General features: G+C 51.6%; 6 protein-coding genes across 6 annotated transcripts; 5 read left to right on the top strand and 1 right to left on the bottom strand.

Annotated features, from left to right (window-relative positions):
- The first annotated feature begins 20 nt into the window (after window positions 1-20).
- Window positions 21-3213, top strand: EJ05DRAFT_531486 (DUF221-domain-containing protein). Its single transcript, XM_033749029.1, has 5 exons — window positions 21-348; window positions 407-571; window positions 625-2179; window positions 2237-2795; window positions 2848-3213. The coding sequence occupies exons 1-5, from the start codon at window positions 223-225 to the stop codon at window positions 2927-2929; spliced, it is 2487 nt and encodes an 828-aa protein (XP_033601777.1). The 5' UTR covers window positions 21-222; the 3' UTR covers window positions 2930-3213.
- A 79-nt stretch (window positions 3214-3292) lies between these two features.
- Window positions 3293-6382, top strand: EJ05DRAFT_510155 (uncharacterized protein; the record flags this gene model as incomplete). The annotated part of the gene is made up of 1 exon (XM_033748157.1): window positions 3293-6382. Exon 1 carries the CDS (start codon window positions 3308-3310, stop codon window positions 6380-6382), a length of 3075 nt encoding a protein of 1024 aa, XP_033601776.1. The 5' UTR covers window positions 3293-3307.
- A 331-nt stretch (window positions 6383-6713) lies between these two features.
- Window positions 6714-7509, top strand: EJ05DRAFT_475550 (uncharacterized protein). The gene is made up of 3 exons (XM_033743822.1): window positions 6714-6931; window positions 6999-7094; window positions 7219-7509. The coding sequence occupies exons 1-3, from the start codon at window positions 6907-6909 to the stop codon at window positions 7443-7445; spliced, it is 348 nt and encodes a 115-aa protein (XP_033601775.1). The 5' UTR covers window positions 6714-6906; the 3' UTR covers window positions 7446-7509.
- A 2833-nt stretch (window positions 7510-10342) lies between these two features.
- On the top strand, window positions 10343-12317 carry EJ05DRAFT_527525 (uncharacterized protein; the record flags this gene model as incomplete). The annotated part of the gene is made up of 7 exons (XM_033748891.1): window positions 10343-10458; window positions 10513-10546; window positions 10602-10793; window positions 10841-10895; window positions 10947-11180; window positions 11230-11695; window positions 11725-12317. 7 exons carry the CDS (start codon window positions 10343-10345, stop codon window positions 11861-11863), a joined length of 1236 nt encoding a protein of 411 aa, XP_033601774.1. The 3' UTR covers window positions 11864-12317.
- Window positions 12318-13896: 1579 nt separating this feature from the next.
- EJ05DRAFT_341769 (uncharacterized protein) lies at window positions 13897-16111 on the top strand. Its single transcript, XM_033740921.1, has 4 exons — window positions 13897-13926; window positions 14185-14324; window positions 14436-14558; window positions 14714-16111. The coding sequence occupies exons 2-4, from the start codon at window positions 14304-14306 to the stop codon at window positions 16100-16102; spliced, it is 1533 nt and encodes a 510-aa protein (XP_033601773.1). The 5' UTR covers window positions 13897-13926; window positions 14185-14303; the 3' UTR covers window positions 16103-16111.
- Window positions 16112-16605: 494 nt separating this feature from the next.
- On the bottom strand, window positions 16606-17227 carry EJ05DRAFT_499734 (uncharacterized protein; the record flags this gene model as incomplete). Its single annotated transcript, XM_033746892.1, has 2 exons — window positions 16606-17010; window positions 17060-17227. 2 exons carry the CDS (start codon window positions 17225-17227, stop codon window positions 16606-16608), a joined length of 573 nt encoding a protein of 190 aa, XP_033601772.1.
- Between the last annotated feature and the right edge of the window lie 41 nt (window positions 17228-17268).

Here is a 17268-nt window from a genome sequence, read left to right as displayed (position 1 = left end):
ACAGCGCCTTTCTCCTGACACTATGGTGACGTTGCTGGCTTCAGAGTCCTTGAATTTGCGGAGTTGGTGGGCTCCTTATCACATTGACCCTTATTGGAACAGTCCAAGTACGGAATCGTCACCACTGGACGCGCCGCACATCACTCATCGCGACAATATTTACGGCCCAAGTATACCAATATCTCCAGATGCAACCGGAGACGATTCTACAAGAGACGCATTATGCATGATATCTGTAAGGATGTGGATCCCGACCAAGACCTTTGGGGGACCAAGAAACCTCGCGATGCTACTATACAAATCATTCTCTCTTTGGCTCTAGGGTTCACGGCATTCCTTTCCTTCTGCGTAAGTGTACCAGTGAATTTGTGTGATCATATACGCAGTAAACTAACTATCTTTCTAGGTCATGCGACCGAGGTGGAAAACTTTATACGCGGCGCGAAAGAAACAAAACGACCAAGCAACGTCCCTCCCAGAACTCCCGGATTCTCTCTTCGGATGGATACCCGCGCTGTGGAGGATCACAGAGGAGGAAGTTCTTGCTTCTGCAGGTCTAGATGCATACGTTGTGCGTTTCAAGCTATGACTCCGATACTTGCCTTTCGCTGACGAGGTTTCTAGTTCCTGGCTTTCTTTAAGATGGCCATCAAGTTCCTAGTAATCACACTCTTCTTCGCCGTTGCAGTCATTAAACCGGTGCACGACGTCAATCCGGATGAGGACCATCCACCTAAGAAGAATGAGACTGGTAACAACAACTCGATCGAACACACCGGGCTACATCGACGTGGTGAAGGATATTTCCACACTCTTGACAGCTACACAGGAGAATACACCAGCGACTACTTGTGGATGTATTTGGTCTTCGCATATGGGTTCACGGTTTTGGCAATGTGGCTGATCGTTGCTGAGACCCGAAAGATAATCGATATACGTCAGAAATACCTAGGCAGCCAAACGACGATCACCGATCGTACAATCCGCTTGTCTGGCATACCCCCTGAGTATAGAAGCGAAGCAAAGATCAAGGAGTTCATCGAGAACCTAGAAATTGGACAGGTAGAAAGCGTTACGCTATGCAAGAACTGGAAAGAGCTTGACAAGACAATGATTGAACGGATGAGCACGTTGCGACGACTTGAGGAGGCTTGGACAGTCTACTTGGGTCATCGCAGAATTGAGCGTAACCTCGAAACGTTACCCATATCACAACCTCCTCCGCCCGGTCCAAGCATCGAAGTTCAGGAAGATGGAGAGCACAGTCATCTCTTGCACGACTCGGTACCACGAAATTCCCGTGCCGTGCCTTATGGACGTACGCGTCCACTGGCAAAGATATGGTACGGGCGACCCTTGAAATTGCGCTACCGGAACGTGGACGCTATCGATTACTACGAGCAGACCTTACATAGGCTTGACGAGGAGATTCGAGACTTGCGGAAGAAGGAATTTGAGGCGACCCCTCTGGCCTTTGTCACCATGGATAGCGTTGCCAGTTGCCAAATGGCTGTGCAAGCCGTGCTGGATCCCGCACCACTGCGATTCACAGCAAATACTAGTCCGGCGCCTTCTGATGTGGTCTGGCAAAATACGTATCTACCACGCTCTAAGCGCATGACTAGAGCATGGTCTATCACTGGCATCATTGGCCTTCTGACTGTATTCTGGATAGGTATCCTTGTGCCGATCGCTGGATCCCTAAATACCTGTTCCATCAAAGCAGTTTGGCCTCAGCTGGCTAAAATATTGACCGAGCATGAGTATCTGTCCTCGATCGTCAATACACAGCTGCCAACCCTATTCCTGTCGCTTCTCAACGTGCTGGTACCATATCTATATGACTGGCTCTCAAACATGCAAGGCATGATCTCTCAGGGCGATGTCGAACTATCTCTCATCTCTAAGAATTTCTTCTTCCTTTTCTTCAATTTCTTCATCGTCTTCACCCTTCTAGGTACGGCGTCTGGTTTGATTGACTTCCTTCAGCGCTTCGGAGACCAGCTCAGGAAGGGCACAGAGATAGCTCGACTGATTGCGGACTCTCTGAGAAAGCTCTTGAATTTCTACACCAATTTTATAATATTACAAGGGCTTGGACTGTTTCCATTTCGGATACTCGAGTTTGGCGCCGTTGCTACCTATCCCATCAGTCTTATGGGCGCGAAAACTCCTCGAGGTATGTGCAAGCCTGCTTGTAGTGGCGACGATAATAACACCCACTAATCATTTTTAGACTACGCTGAACTAGTTCAGCCTCCCGTTTTCAGCTATGGCTTCTACCTCCCGCAAACCATTCTCATATTCATCATATGTGTAGTTTACAGCGTGCTGCGGTCATCCTGGATGGTTCTATTAGCTGGGCTTGTATATTTCACCATCGGTCATTTTGTCCACAAGTACCAGCTACTATACGCAATGGATCATCGTCAGCACTCTACAGGCCGAGGGTGGATCTTAATCTGCGACAGAGCCATGGTAGGAGTACTTGTGTTCCAAATCACCATGGCTGGACAACTTGCTTTGCGCCAGGCATGGAAGCGCTCTGTGTGTATCGTTCCTCTAATCTTTGCAACGCTCTGGTTCATGTACCTCTACAACCGCACATATCAACCATTGATGCGCTTCATAGCACTGAAGAGTCTCAAAGATTCGATCACACCCTCTGTCGGGCGTGACACTCGAGAATCTGAGCACCTTCCTGGCCTTGAAACGGTGCTTACAGGCGGGAGCCAAACCGTCGATGAAGCACGCGAGAAGGGACTCAAATTTATCAATCCCAGTCTCATCATGCCGTACGTTCTGGGCATGTCATTGAAATGAGACATTATTGCTAACGAATTTTAGGCTTGACGATGTATGGATTGCGGACAAAACAGCAAGGGTTTTTGGAGATTTTTCAGGCATCTCTAACGGCGTCGATAACTGAACTGCATCATGATACCCGAATTTTTTTATCTATCTTCTTTCTGCATAGCGAGGCTCTACCTTTCCTAATTTGCTACGAGGGTCCATAACAGGGTGCGCTTTCCCTCTTACGTATAGAAAAGAGCAACACACACCGGATCTAAAGCGCATGCTCTATGTAATATCTCTCTACTTATAATCCGGGCTCATCTTGTTTCCCTAAGCGAGCATCATTCCGTACGCAACCTGTCTATAATTGCATCCTATATTTATATACATTCCCTGTCAACCACCGAAGACAAACTGAGCGAAATACCTCCAGACGGAGGCAGTCGACATAACGTCGTCGCAAATATATCTTTCTCGAGGCGTCGCCAAGCCACGATCCGAGTCCAACCCTATGTCACCAAATCTCGAGCACTCTATCCTCCCTAGTCCAGCCTCAAGCAGAACATCGTTACATTCTAGCCTTTCGATACCGTCGATTAGGTGCTACTCCCCTGTAGATCATAGATCATCCCACAAAACCAGACCTGCCAATTCTTTTGGCAGCATCGAGAGTGGATATTCAGGGACCGCTCTATTGTCTCCACAACTCGCTGAATCTGACTCTGATACCTACGACCCTCAACTGGACTTCTCTCGCGATCAGTGGTATGAGCAGGTGGAAAATCACACACGTGTCCTCGATGATCACCGTACACTTCGGCCCAGCTACAGCAAAAGTCGCCCAAAAACTCCACGAGTATCATGGAGACACTCGTTAGGCCTGGTACCATCATCTGGTCGTCGAGTACAACGGAAGAGGCCTCTAGAAGTCCATTGCCGAAGCGTAACTCTTCCTAAATTCTTTACATCACTGTTAGCAGGGAGTTCCTCCTCCTCACAGAGTTCCAGTCGAGCTAGCTCAGCGCATTCTGACCGGGACACTAAAACACCTACACCTCAACATCGAATCATTCCCACACTCAACCAGAGCTCGTCAGGGAGTATCGATCTTCTAGGAAACCGACCGTTCACTTTCAGTGGACCAGATTTTGCGCAGGTCAGCGGTAGTACTTCTGGTGCCTCCGCTTCCATAATCAACCTCAGTTCATCATCACTACTGCCCCTCTCCGCGGCACGTTCCTTGTCGGCTTCGCCTGCATACTCTCTCGCTGGATCCTCATTTGAATTATGGAGCGGTGAAACTGCCATTCCAAAGAGGAATAGCGTCATTGATATCAGCAGCTACTTAAAACACAAACCATCAGACCAAGTGGATAGGCTTCGCCGCAAACACCGTCTCTCACCACGCGCCGAGCCTGTGGTTCTTCCAATCGAAATTCTGCAGCAAATATATTCGTCCATGTCGCCACAGGATTTCAATTCGGCACGCCACGCGTGCCGATCCTGGATGCTGGCCAGCCTGGATCAAAGCCTCCTTATGTCTGCTTTGAAGCGTGGCGGATGGGCAAGCGCCATAGACAAACTATGCATGAAGGACGTACTTACATCGCATGACGGAAGCTTTCTAGGGAACCAGTGGAACCTTAGTTGTCTTCTCGCCCGAGAGTGCGCTCTTAGCCACAATTGGAAAGGGAATGGCTTCAGCCGGGGCCAGGAACCAAAGTCCGTGGAAAATAAATCGAATCCTTCGCCTTGGGTTGTTGCAGCTACTACGGACTTCGCAGATCTTGCCAGTGGGTATGCAGCACCACAGACTAGCCATAGTGGTGGCTTGATCTTCACATCAAGCGTCTGTGGGAAGTTCGCTTTGGTTGGAGAGGGAGGCATGATCTATGTGTACGAGCTACACGGCAGAGGTCTCAAACCGGTAACTAGTGTTGTCTGCCCTCGTAAGGTTCTCGCTGTCAGTATGGATGCCTCCGCTGATAGGTATGCTATTGCTGCCTTGCTAGATGGTCGTATGGGTATTGTGTGCGAATTACGTATCCCAAAACCACTAGCAGAAGCACGCACGCAAGACAATGGTTCATCATATCTAAGCCCTCGTCATTTCCCGCTGCTCACGCAGCAATCGACACCCTTGTGTATCGAAAACACTGAATTAGTTCCCATTGATACTATCAATGTCGAGAGTGACCAGCAAAGTATCGAACTATATGATATTGGGAACGAGGCCCTAGGGGATCAGAACATGATCAATCGAGCTTGGAACTTGCGACTCGATAGTACACCTGAAGCCACTTACAGCTTCATCCGAGAGAAAGATAGCGCACGTACTGTCCCGGTGGAGACTGGAGTTCGAAATATCTATAGACATCTATGTTCTGAAGATGACCCTCCTCGTAGCGTGGCCATTTGTCCACAGCGAAGATGTGTAGCTTTCGGATGTGCCGCCGGGATCGAACTGCACTGGGTTGATGCTGTAAATGGTCAGGATGTCAGTCGTTGGTTTCCCCTAACGGCTGAGAGTGACTTCTTGTACTTTCTCCCGCCCCGGTCAGGGGTGGATTCTGCCAAAAAGCTGCGCCTGATCTCGAGCGCGGCCCACCCTTCTCAACAGCGGGCGATAGTCCGACGATTCCTTTCTGATAGGGCGAGGGGCATATTCTGGATGCCATGTAGAAGATTACATACGCCCTCCAGCAACTTGCTCAATTGTGACCACTTCCGTGCTGTACCGTTGAGCGACGGTCGCCACATTATGTTTACAGATCCTCAGTCGGGAATGCTGGTCCTTGGGAGCGATGCTCCGCTCGGTAGCCCGCAGAAGTTGTTACGAAAGATATATTGTCTTCCTCCGAAACATGCGGCCATTCGCAAGATCTACACCACGGCGTACGATCTCACGTGGGGAGCGCGCATTGTTGTCGGCTACGATGACCGAATCGTCCTGTACACAATCCCCCCGGATATCATGATGCTGTCCAATCTGGAACAATCGCTGGAGAGTGACGTAGAAGGTGGAAATGCATCGATACGAGGCGCGGATATTGAAGGGAAGATTCGTGTCTTGCGCGAACGCTTATCGTACTGGCCTACTGACTTTACAGATCGGGGAAGCCACACATTCTCATGGCCGCTGTATCTGCCAGGTACTGAGATCGGCAAGGTCACCGGCCTTGTGGAACTTGCAATGCAGAGCAACCCCCGACTTGTCATATGGGCTTTCGGACGAGATGGATGGACTGTCACCTGGCAACTGGGCACTGGTGCTCAGCGTCCCAGTGTCGAGGAAAGGACCATTACACGAGATGGAAGGGTCATTGAGTCGAGCCCTGGCACCAACACTTATGGAATATCTTACCATGCCGCTGCTATCGACGAGTCGGCAGATGTCGGGGAATTGCAGCACGAGCGAGCGGTCAGCTATGACGGAAATGTATCGACAATTTTGAGCGTTGATGATGGCCTCGTGCAAGACGATGAGTTGGAGTTCTTGGAGATACCCCAAGCGCAAGCGCGATACAGTCGAAGAGGAGACTTGTGGGTTGACAGTGATGGAGATGTGTGGATGAGAGACGTCTGAGAACGGGTATTGATAATCAGGGGGCATTGTATATGTCTGCGGGAGTGATGTGACCTAGCTAGCCCTCTCACCTTAATGTATTCTTATGCGCTGAAATAAATAAATCTTCGCTAAAGCGCTTGTTAAGTAAGTCTACCTGTATGTGTATAATATATGCGCCTTATTACACTCCAGGTAAGTCCAGATATGCAAAAAAACGCAGAAAAATACAAAACATTCAGCAGTGGGGATTCGCTAGTGGTCACCCACCTAACTACTAATCCACCCCTAACCAGCTTAAATAGGCGGGAGCGAACGGGACCGCTTGCTTTCTGGTTGGTATGGCCGAATGTGACAGTTTTGGGTGTTTTTCAATCTATAAAGGACGTTTCTCGATCGAACGCGATCCCAGGTGTCACAGCATCACGTGAACCACACGCTAGGGCTGTTGATACTTTCCACATCTAACCATCCGGGGTCCGGGGAAATCATCAACAACTTGTACCAGTCCACATTCGCCACAGATACGTCTCACAGCGGTTAAGATGGCGTCTCAACTACTTCCTCTCGGTAAGCCTAGGTCTCGGCTAAAAGATCAGATCGCGATGACATCTGGAGACTTACTGGACTCGCGCAGAGCTGATCGACAAATGTGTCGGAAGTGTGATTCACGTGGTGATGAAGGGCGAGAAGGAGTTCAGCGGCATGTTGTTAGGGTTTGACGACTATGTCAGTATGTATTCGCTGCGACTCTTTGATCACGTCTGGGCTTCCACGATTCTGACGCGAGCGGGGACAGACATGGTATTGAACGATGTGACGGAGATGTATGTAATTCATGGGTTTTATCTGTGAAGAAAAAAAATCATCCGACTACCCCGCTAACAAACGGCTCGTTAGCGACATGGCAAGCGGCGAACAGACGAAGATGTCGAAGATTCTGCTGAATGGCAATAACGTTTGCATGGTCGGTCGTCTTTGGAGATCCCCACGTAGTTGGCTAACGACACTAACGAAATGTTCTTTCTCACAGCTCATTCCAGGAGGCGGGCCAGGCCCCGAGGAACCGAGTGCGTCGAACTAATCAAAAGGGCAAGCACTCGGAAGGACTGGCGATAATCGAATTCGTGACTTGAGTTCTGGACCTTTGACGTCCAGGGACGGAATTCGTTGATCGGCGGGATCGTAGACAAGGGATTTTCTGATATGGCAAAGGCATCGAAATCGGGAGAATCCAAAACTGCAGATCGCCCGTTTCCAGGATAGGCCCGCAGCGTACGCATTAACGGATGGAATGGCACAGCAATAGTCTTGGAATACATGAAGCATCGATTTGTCGAGGAACATGCATCTTGCCACCAGTTGTAGGGCAGCAGGTGTCGAGGAGAGAGAGCTTCTAGAATATCGCGCTAGCAACGTCAAGATCTTACTGGTTCCAAACAGTTGTGTTACGCTTGTACTAATTATGTACGCGATCATCTCACAAACATACCAGTTCCAGCAGTCAGCCGGCCGTTCAAGAAGGGAATGCGGCTCGAAAGCATGATATGATCATTACCCTGATCCATGAACACCGCAATGCATCCTACACAGAGTAAAGCACGCTCCAACTCTAGCAACTCATGAAGAGGAAAAAGGGCCGAGGCTGGCATTGGCAAGTATAGACGGGACATTACAGCTAAAAAATGATTGAACTCCGTACCATCAGAGTCAGAGTCAACGTCCACCGGTAGGGGAGAGCTCGCAGACCTCAATACTTTGTGCTTTAGTGCAGCTTCACCACGAGTTTGTGACAGAACGCATCAGTACAGACGATGAGTTTCCACGACATCTAGCGGACCGTCTCGCGCAACATGGCAATTACAGATTGGCATAAGGGGACAACAGCGCATGACGAGCAGGCGACAAAGAGTCGGACAGGCACCATGCGAAAGAAGCCCGTTTCTGCCTTGCTAGGAGAGGTCTCCGATGTCGATGAGCCGATGCGAGCTGTGGGAAAGCTAGATCGCGGGCGCGAAGCACGATCTCGAACATTTCGCCCAGCACGCTTTTCGCACACGATTGACGGCGCTCATTGGATGAGTGGAGGCAGGGATAGGCCAGTGACTCGGTTTGGAATCTTTCGCAAGCGTTGCATCAGTGCGTAGAGTTGCCATTCAGCAGCATCATGGCCCATCGTCACACCCCGTCGTGTCTGTCCCCCCAGCTGGACCATCGTCATGGTCGCTTCACGAGCCGCCTGTCAGCTTAACGAAGCAATTCCGATCATCGATCAGGCGTCGATGGCGATATATTGCGGTGCGCTTAAACGTAGCCGGACTCAGCAGCTAGTATATTGGAGAGGCGGTGGACTTTGTGTTGTCGGTGCCTCTGGCTTTATTTTCTAATGGGCATGACCAAGCTGCAAGGCGATGAAGCAATCACCCAATGTCGGTTTTGGGTACCGGAAATGGCGATGGGTGATGGCATTTTACTTTTGAGCAGTCAGTTAAGTAAGCCTCCCCTTGCGCCCCCTCCCCCGTCTCCCCCCTCCCTGGCGCGCAGTAGAAGCGGACGTGGCGGGCGGGCATGATATAGCAGGGCGGGCGATGGTTTTTCAGCCTGGGCTAAGCAGCTAGTTGCCGGTAGATTTAGGCGGGTTTGGCAGCCTCCACTGTCCCAGCTTCGGCGGTCATTCCCTCCAGGCGGGCACCACCACGCACCACGCACTACGCACTACGCACCACGCACCATTACCACCCAGCTGCAGCCCCGGGTGCAGTAGTATCATGGGCTGGGTAGGTAGGTCTTCTCCCCCTGTCATAAATGTCCCAATGCACCTCTACACTGTATATACATACCTTAGCTAGCTTTGAAACGCCCCCCCTTTCAAATTCTCCCCTAGTTGGCTGTTGGCAGCTGGCCAAAGTGGCATTTTCGTACAGAGGGAGCCCTAGTACAGTTAAAAGCCTGGAGGCTTACTACTTACATACTTGTTACCACTTATTACCTACTTATCAACCTACTTATTACCACTTATCACCCACTTATTGTCTACTTAATTACCACTTATCACCTCCCTCATCACCACTTTATTACCACTTATCACGAATTACTTATTACTTACCGTTTACCTTCCTCCTCACCACCACCTGTTATTAATCAAACACTCGCCCGCACTCGCCTTTCCATAATTCCCAGGCGCACAGGCCACACTGAATCCCCCCCCCCTCGTCAGTGCATCATCCTTGTCCTTGTCCTCGTTGTCGGAGTTGCTACCGACAGATAATCTGTCCATGTCCATGTTCATTTCCATGTTTCTCCCAAACGCGCTCCGCCGCCGTTCCCAGATGCTGAATTCATTCCCCCACCCTTCAATCGTCCGTCAAACCTTACCGTTCTTCTAGCGTGCCGGCGCTCCTACTCTTCGAATTCTCAAATTCTTTTGTATACCCGCCATTCCCTCCATTCCCATCTCCAAAAAGGGCCGCCTTCTGGGCTCTCCACCACCTTTCGCCCCACGCCTTTGGTATAATCGACCCACTGACATCAGCACATCAGCATTCTCATTCTCACCATTGGCCAGAGCTGGACCGCCACTCGCCTTCTGCTGCATCCTTTTCCTCGCTGTACCAGGTGTCTATCTCTCTCTAGACAGAGATACATCACGCCGAGGACGCAGACCAAAGCTTCTACAGTGGACCCTTTCACTCCTGCTTTGACACTTTTTTTTCTTTCTCCCGGAATTGCAGCGCACATACACTAGTATTCGGATCTAGCCTGCCTGCTGAACCATCGCCTCGGTGCGTTGGAGATCTTCCTAGACTTCGATTCTCCAGAGATCTACGAGTCCTCGCATCTTCGACTTCTCGACCACCCAATTGCACGTTTGTCAGACTTGAGAACACAAAACTCACTCGTGTTTTCCGCGCTTAAGACAACGAGGCTTCGTGGGACTACTTCAACCAAAAGATCTATTGGGAACCACGCCTAGATCTGCTCATGACCGGGCTAAGAGACAGATTGGATCAGCTGGGCCTCTCCGCGTATTTCGAGGAGTTGGTGGCTGAGGGGTTCGATACATGGGAGACGATCCTTGATATCACGGAGTCAGACCTGTAAGTGACCATATGTACAAGCATCATATTCCTGGTTGCTAACCCATACTTTAGCAATGCGCTTGGCTTCAAGCTTGGCCACAGGAGGGTAAGGTGTACCTCTTGCAGCTGCTACGGGCTCTTGCTGATGCATTACTTCTTAGAAACTCCAGAGAGCCATTGCAGAAACGAGGCCGCACTATCCTGACCGAGTTTTACCGCTGAAATATGGTGGTGGTGGAGATGGCGGTTATCGGAGCGATGACTCCAGTGAGATGAGGTCGGTGAAGAGAGGAGAGGCATCGAGTAATGCTGCTGCGACGAGCACGAAGCGCAAGTATCGACGGCACCCCAAGGTTAGTCACAAAGCAGTACGCGGCGGGCATCACTGACCGTCCTTCAGGCGGACGAGCATGCGCCTGAGAGGCCCCCTTCCGCCTATGTCATATTCTCGAATCGTAGGTCACTATTCCTCGTATCCCAGTGGTACCCTGCTAATCGATCTGTAGAGATGCGCGAAGAACTGAAGGGACAGGAGTTGACCTTTACCGAGATTGCCAAGGTGGTTGGTGAGCGGTGGCAAGTTCTTTCGCCAGATGCCAGGGAGGGTTACGAGCGGGAAGCGAACACGGCCAAAGAAAAGTATTATGCCGAACTGGCAGAGTACAAGAAAACGCCACAATATGCCGAGTATCAGGAGTATCTGAAAGAGTTCAAAGCCAAGCATGCAACGACACAGAGCGGTGAGTAAGTCGAACGCTTTTCGAGCGGAGGGTATGCTGACCAACATAGAGGGCAAACGATCCAAGCTCGAGACTGAAACAAGCAACGGGTCCACGTCTAATAACCAGACGGCAGATTCGATGCATCGTACACGAACTACCACGAACAATCACACTGATGCAGTTGCTACCAATCACCGCCGCTCAGGATCAAGTCCACCTCACACATACAATCGGCAAGCTCCACCACCACACATCAGCAATACTACTTCTCCAGGATCCTATTTTCCGCCTATACACCAGGTCCCTGAATACTCGCCGATATCATCAACGCCATCTCACATGAAAGATACACAAAGAGGAACTCCAGCGTCGCAATCCTTTCCCAGTACATCCTCGGGAACACCCCCGTCGACCGGACTGTCCCACCGTGAACTCCCTCGGAGATCGTTTCGGGACTCTCCAAGCCTCCCACCGCTAACACATGAAGAAACCACGCTTTCATCAGATGGTGGTAGCATAGTGAGTATGCCATCGTATGTTGGGAATACTCTGCCAGTATTAGACACGTCGAAAATGCAACGAACTCTGCCACCTGTGTCAACACTAGCGCCTACCGCCGGGCCGTTCCCGTCGATTCTGACGCAGCCAGCAAATTTGCGACCCGGAGCTTCATCGATCGAAGCCTTGTTACGAGCAGATGAGCTCACACGCGCAGGAGAGCATGCGCGACAGGCGAGCAATGTGCGATGAGTGTCTGAATTACTGACGGCGTTTCACGCAATCACTTAACCACGTAATCATTTTGAGCTTTCCATACGTATAGAAGCCTGCGCAGGCAGCAAACGGTCTGCATTTTGATGAAACCGGATGACATTCTCGGTCATCTCCGAGGGCATCGTACCGGAAATGCGACCATGGACCGTTGTGTGGGCTCATAACGACGTCATTGTCTACAAAAGGCGAAGAATGAAGCACACCTTGTCTATTATAGCGGCCAGGTCCATACATATAGCAGTTAAGAAGAAGAGGATTCGCATTGGATCACGCGCAGCACGATCAGCTGCCCAGAGGCACAGATGAAAGAGGGGTGGGCAGCCCACTGGAGAACATGAATCGCGGTTTGCATGAACATGTGGCGAGATACAGCATAGGAAAGGCAAAAATACCATTTCGTGTAATTATGGGAAACTGGAGAGAGGATTCGAGCAATTGGTCGGAGCGAGCTCCGGTCACGACCGCGAAACTCGCAGATGATGGTGGGCAATAATAAGCCGCCTGCATATTCGGCCTTCTATCGATTTTTCTAAAGGACCAGGGATTCGCATTCTCCGATCAGGTTTTCGATGAGTTTTTTTATTTTTATTTCCGTGCAAATCCGGGAAGTTGCATGTTTGCATGTGTGACCAGGTATCTTTTCCTTGGCTGCAGTTGAAACTTGGGAAAGGGTGGTGGGTTGGTGCAGTTCTGGATTCTGGATTCTGGATGGGCTGCTGCTAGCAGGGCAGGGCAGGGCAGAGAGTATTAACAGGGGGAGGGGATGGGAGGGGAGACGCAAATGACGCGAAGAAAGCATCTTTAGTATTCCTCACGAGGACGACGCGACGAAACAGGAGAGCACCGATGCAGGGCTTGCTTGCCAAAGCAACAATATACAATCAATGAATGCCACTCCGCAACATTCTAGAGCGTCAGCAGGCCCACCACGTACCACTAGAAATGAGGCCGTCGTGGTAAGCATGATGCCTGTGAGTGATAGAATAGGGCCGAGAGAAGACTGGTTTGAATATCGAAACTCGAGCATCATGCGACTGTGGCGCGTGCACCTTTGTCTGGACCAAAGTCTTTTTGACTCTCTGATCTCTTTGATTCTTGATTCTTGACTCTTGACTCTTGACTCTTGTCCCTCCGACTAACTAAATGAATTGATGAATGAATGAATGGACTAACTCGACTTGGTATCCCTTGATTTTTATGGAGACGGTTAACGGTTTGTCAGGCTAGTAGACCCTTGGGAATATATATACTACTCGTGACGTGGGATGTCGGTTCGTTGCGTCGATGTTGCAGCCAAAAATAGGGCGTGTGACGACGTTGGCGCTGTGGGGACGGGACGTACACCCACTAGGTACACTACACACACCACGAGCAACTACCGTTAGCATTATCATCAGTGGTTAGTATCGTCGTTGGTATCGCCCCTTAGCACCATCGTTAGCACTCAGCCACAATACCTACGTCCTGTATTCTTGTTCACTATGGCATTTACTATACAAAGCGCTGACATTATCGAAGAGATCTTGAAAGTGCAGCTTCGAGTTGTAGTCCCTAGTACTTTGCGCAGGGCTCCCCCCCCTGCCCGGACGGAGAGCGCGTAGGCATCATTATAGACGAGTATCTGGCACGTACTCGATCAGCTTCCACTTTTAGAACTCCAGGACGACACAAACGACATGAGGCATTAAGTTATCATCATCATGTCTTTCGGGAGTAATGCTTAATCCAGGTAATTAACTGCCTCATACACCTACAGCTACAGCTAGCTACCTACGCTTTGTCGCGTGCAGAAGCCGTCAGTGGATGATGAAGACACATGTCCTATTATTGGAGTGGTGGTGAGGCACAGATGGTGGTGCAGCAGCAGTATGTGCCGCGTGCCAGGCGAGAAGACTGCTATTAATGAGTGCTAATGAGTGCTAATGAGTGCTAATGACAGTTCCCCCCGAGACATGCAAATAGATGGGCGGCTGCGTGAGAGTGCGTGATGGTGAGAAACATGGCGCAGGCTCAGATGATGGCCAACAAGCTAGCGAACTGGCCTCAGGCACGGAGACTGAAACGCCCACAAACCTCAAACCCTTTGGCCCCCTTTTTAGAACTAATTCATCCCAATCCACTTCCCTTTTCACTCAACACGTCCCTCTTTCTGCTCTGTTCTCTTTGCGCCCCTCGTTCTACCAACGATATCCCTCTTCACCCAATCTACCTACACTACTACCGACCGTACCACTCACCGCAACTCTAGATATCCTGTCTGTCCATCCACATCCACTCGCTCCCCCAATACACACACACCGCTTCTCCCAAGTCGTCGTGTTCTGTCCCAGGACGCTGACGCTGCGAGTCTCCCCCGTCTGAGAGACAATGGTTTCTTTCTCCTGCGAGGTACTTCACGCCCCACTCCTCCTGTATCATCTCCCAGAGCAGAATTTGCACTCAAACCGTCCTTGCAAGGCTTCGAACTTTGCTAACCACAGCCCTGCGTGGCCCTGACAGAGCTGCGGCGATGTCCTGACCAAGAAGAAACTCGATCCGCACAGGAACCAATGTCGCGGGGCTACCTTCACCTGCCTGGACTGCATGGTCCATTTCTACGGCACCGAGTATCGCGCCCACACTGTACGTTGTTTGTCGCGCTCGCACCCACTTCACAATCCTCGTCAAAATTATTTTTTTATGTTGTTGTTGTAAACAACGGGAGAGATTCGGGTCGCACGTCGCCACCGTACTGCGATTCGCCCATCGTGCAGATGGCTAACACCTCCTTGCTCTAGAGCTGCATCAGCGAAGCACAGAAATACCAGGGGTCGACGTACAAGGACAAGAAGAAGGGCAACAACCAGCAAAGACAGCAGGACTCTCAGGCACAGCAGTATCAGAATACTGCTCTGGTTCCTCATGCGTATGTCGAGTCTGAGCAAGATGCCTCAGTCGCAATAGTGGACGCTCCACCCCGCGCGCCCTCTCCGCCCGTCAATGTCTTCGACTTTCTCGTCGAGGACAAGACTCCTAATGCCTCGCGCCTCGCCCTGCCAGACGTCGACGAGACACGTATGATTGAAGATACACATCACGAAAACGCCGCACCCACGACACATTCGCAAGAACTCGTACGGCACGACTACCAGAACACAGAGCACCTCCCTGTCCCCGGTGCATACGACTCTCAAGAAGCCTATGCCGACACAGGCTTCTCCTACGGCCACGCTCCCGTCGCACCCTCCTTCGAACGCTTCAACTCCTACACCGAACCCAACCACCCAAAGAACAGCTACACCACCCCAGCGCCCAAGATCCGCGAAGTCCGACCGCGCGAACCCTCCGACCGCATGACTGTCCCGTCCACAGACAAGAAACGCAAGCGCGCATCCCCGAACCCACTCGACATGCACGCCGTCCACGCCCAACAGGCCGCCGATACCCTCATGACCGACGCCCCGCCCGAACTCCACTCCGGCCTGACCGGCGGTCTCTCCCGCCTCCTTGCCCGTCCCGCGTTTCCGCCCAGCCCCGATTACTCGGGCGCCGACTGGGTCGACGCCGAGGCCAGCCCGATGAGCCCGCTCAAGCGCAGTAAGAACGCCCACATCGAGCGCGAGCGGGGCCGCGAACGTGAACGCCGCAAGAGCGCGAGTAAGGGGCGCGCCGTCCAGCTGGTCCAGGTGCGCAAGCGGCCGAAGCGTGGCTCGGGCGAGCGAGAGCGTGAACGTGAACGAGAGCGAGAGCGTGAAGGTACCGAGGAGCGCCGACGCAGACGCAAGCGCCGTAGCGACGAGAGTTCGGGCGACCGCGACGGGCGGCGCGCCGTCAAGAGAATCGAGTATCGGGTGCCCAGTGACGGCTCGGACAAGTCGGGCGACTCCCGCGCACTGGTGCTACACAAGAGCGAGGACCTGAAAGTGACGGCGCATAACCGAGACGGCGACGCGGCCTTTGCGGCGCAGCGCGCAGATCTATTCATGCGATTTGTGAATAAAGGCCCCGAGAGCGTGCACGGGATGAGCATGAACAAGGCGCTGAAGAGATATCATCGCGAGCGCAGTGAGCGCTGGGACGACGGCGAGGAGTGGGGCGGGCTGAGCAAAGGCGAGGAAGAGAAGGAGCTGTGGAAGAGTCTGCGGGTGCGGCGCAATGAGCGGGGAGAGATTGTTCTGTTCTTCTGAATGGTTGGAAGAGAGTCTCAGATGCTTGACTTGAGTTGCTTGACTAGAGTTGCCTGAGTATACACATACAGGTTTGTGTGTATATGTGTGTACCTGCATGAATGAGCACGGCGTTTTAAAGGACCAACGGAAAACGCGGGGTAATATTCTGCATTGGAGTTGTTTGTTCTGCCACTTGGGCGTATAGATATATGTATGTTGTACAGGTAGCAGCGCATGTTGCCCTTCATCATGCGTTCTAGGTATTTTTGCGGAAATATTGCATAGAATAGCCGCTATTTCCGACTTTGCAATGTCGGAGTAGGCAGGCTTGTTTTTTCTTCTTCTTTTTCTTCTTCTTTTTCTTCTTCTTTTTCTTCTTCTTCTCTCTTCAACTATAACTATGCTCTTTCATCGGTACCTTAGTGCTTTTCGTTCACTCGTCTCATCTCTCATCAGGTCATGAATTCCTTCCATCCAATTCCATTCCGTACCCCATCCTCACCCATCTCCATCACCTCTTTTCAACCCCACCTCATCCAAACCCCCCACCCCCAAACCCCAAGCACAACAACCGCAGCACACCCAAGCACGCCCAACACCCGCACCACAACCCGCATCCCCTCCAACGCATCGCCAATCTGCAACCGTGCCATCTTGCGATGCTTCTTGCGCATCACCCACACGTCGCCGCCTTTTTTGCCATCATCCCCGCTGCCAGTCGAATCAACATCCCACGTCGAATCAGCCGGTCGCTGGTACGGCTCTGCGGCCGCTAGCGAGGAGGAAGAGGAGGAGAAGATGGAGGAGAAGAGAGAAGGGGGTTTTGTGGCGTGGGGCGCGTGGGAGGCGCGGATGGTGCGGTCGCGCGTGTTTGTGTAGAGGAGGGAGAGGATGAAGGTTGTTGTTAGGAGGGGGGTTAGGAGGAGCTTTTTGTTGTTGTTAGCTTTGGGGTTGGTTATGGGAGGGGGGGTATACCTTTATGATCAGGGCTTGTTTGGGGGTTTCGGTGGTGGGTTGGTCTGTTGTGGAGGTGGGTGGGGGTGTGATTGGGAGGGAGAGGAAGGGGTCTGATGCGCGGGCGCGGCGGCGGGGGGAGGAGGAGGGTGTGTGGTGGGTTGCTGCTGTTGTTGTTGTTGTTGCCATTGTGGTGGTTGTGGTGGTTGTGGTGGTTGTGGTGGTTGTGG

The sequence above is a fragment of the Pseudovirgaria hyperparasitica genome (assembly GCF_010093815.1).
Source record: "Pseudovirgaria hyperparasitica strain CBS 121739 unplaced genomic scaffold EJ05scaffold_6, whole genome shotgun sequence".
In the NCBI taxonomy this organism is placed as follows: Eukaryota; Fungi; Ascomycota; class Dothideomycetes; order Acrospermales; family Acrospermaceae; genus Pseudovirgaria; species Pseudovirgaria hyperparasitica.
The sequence above is the reverse complement of the archived record's forward strand: the minus strand, read 5'-3'. Positions and strand labels throughout refer to the sequence as shown.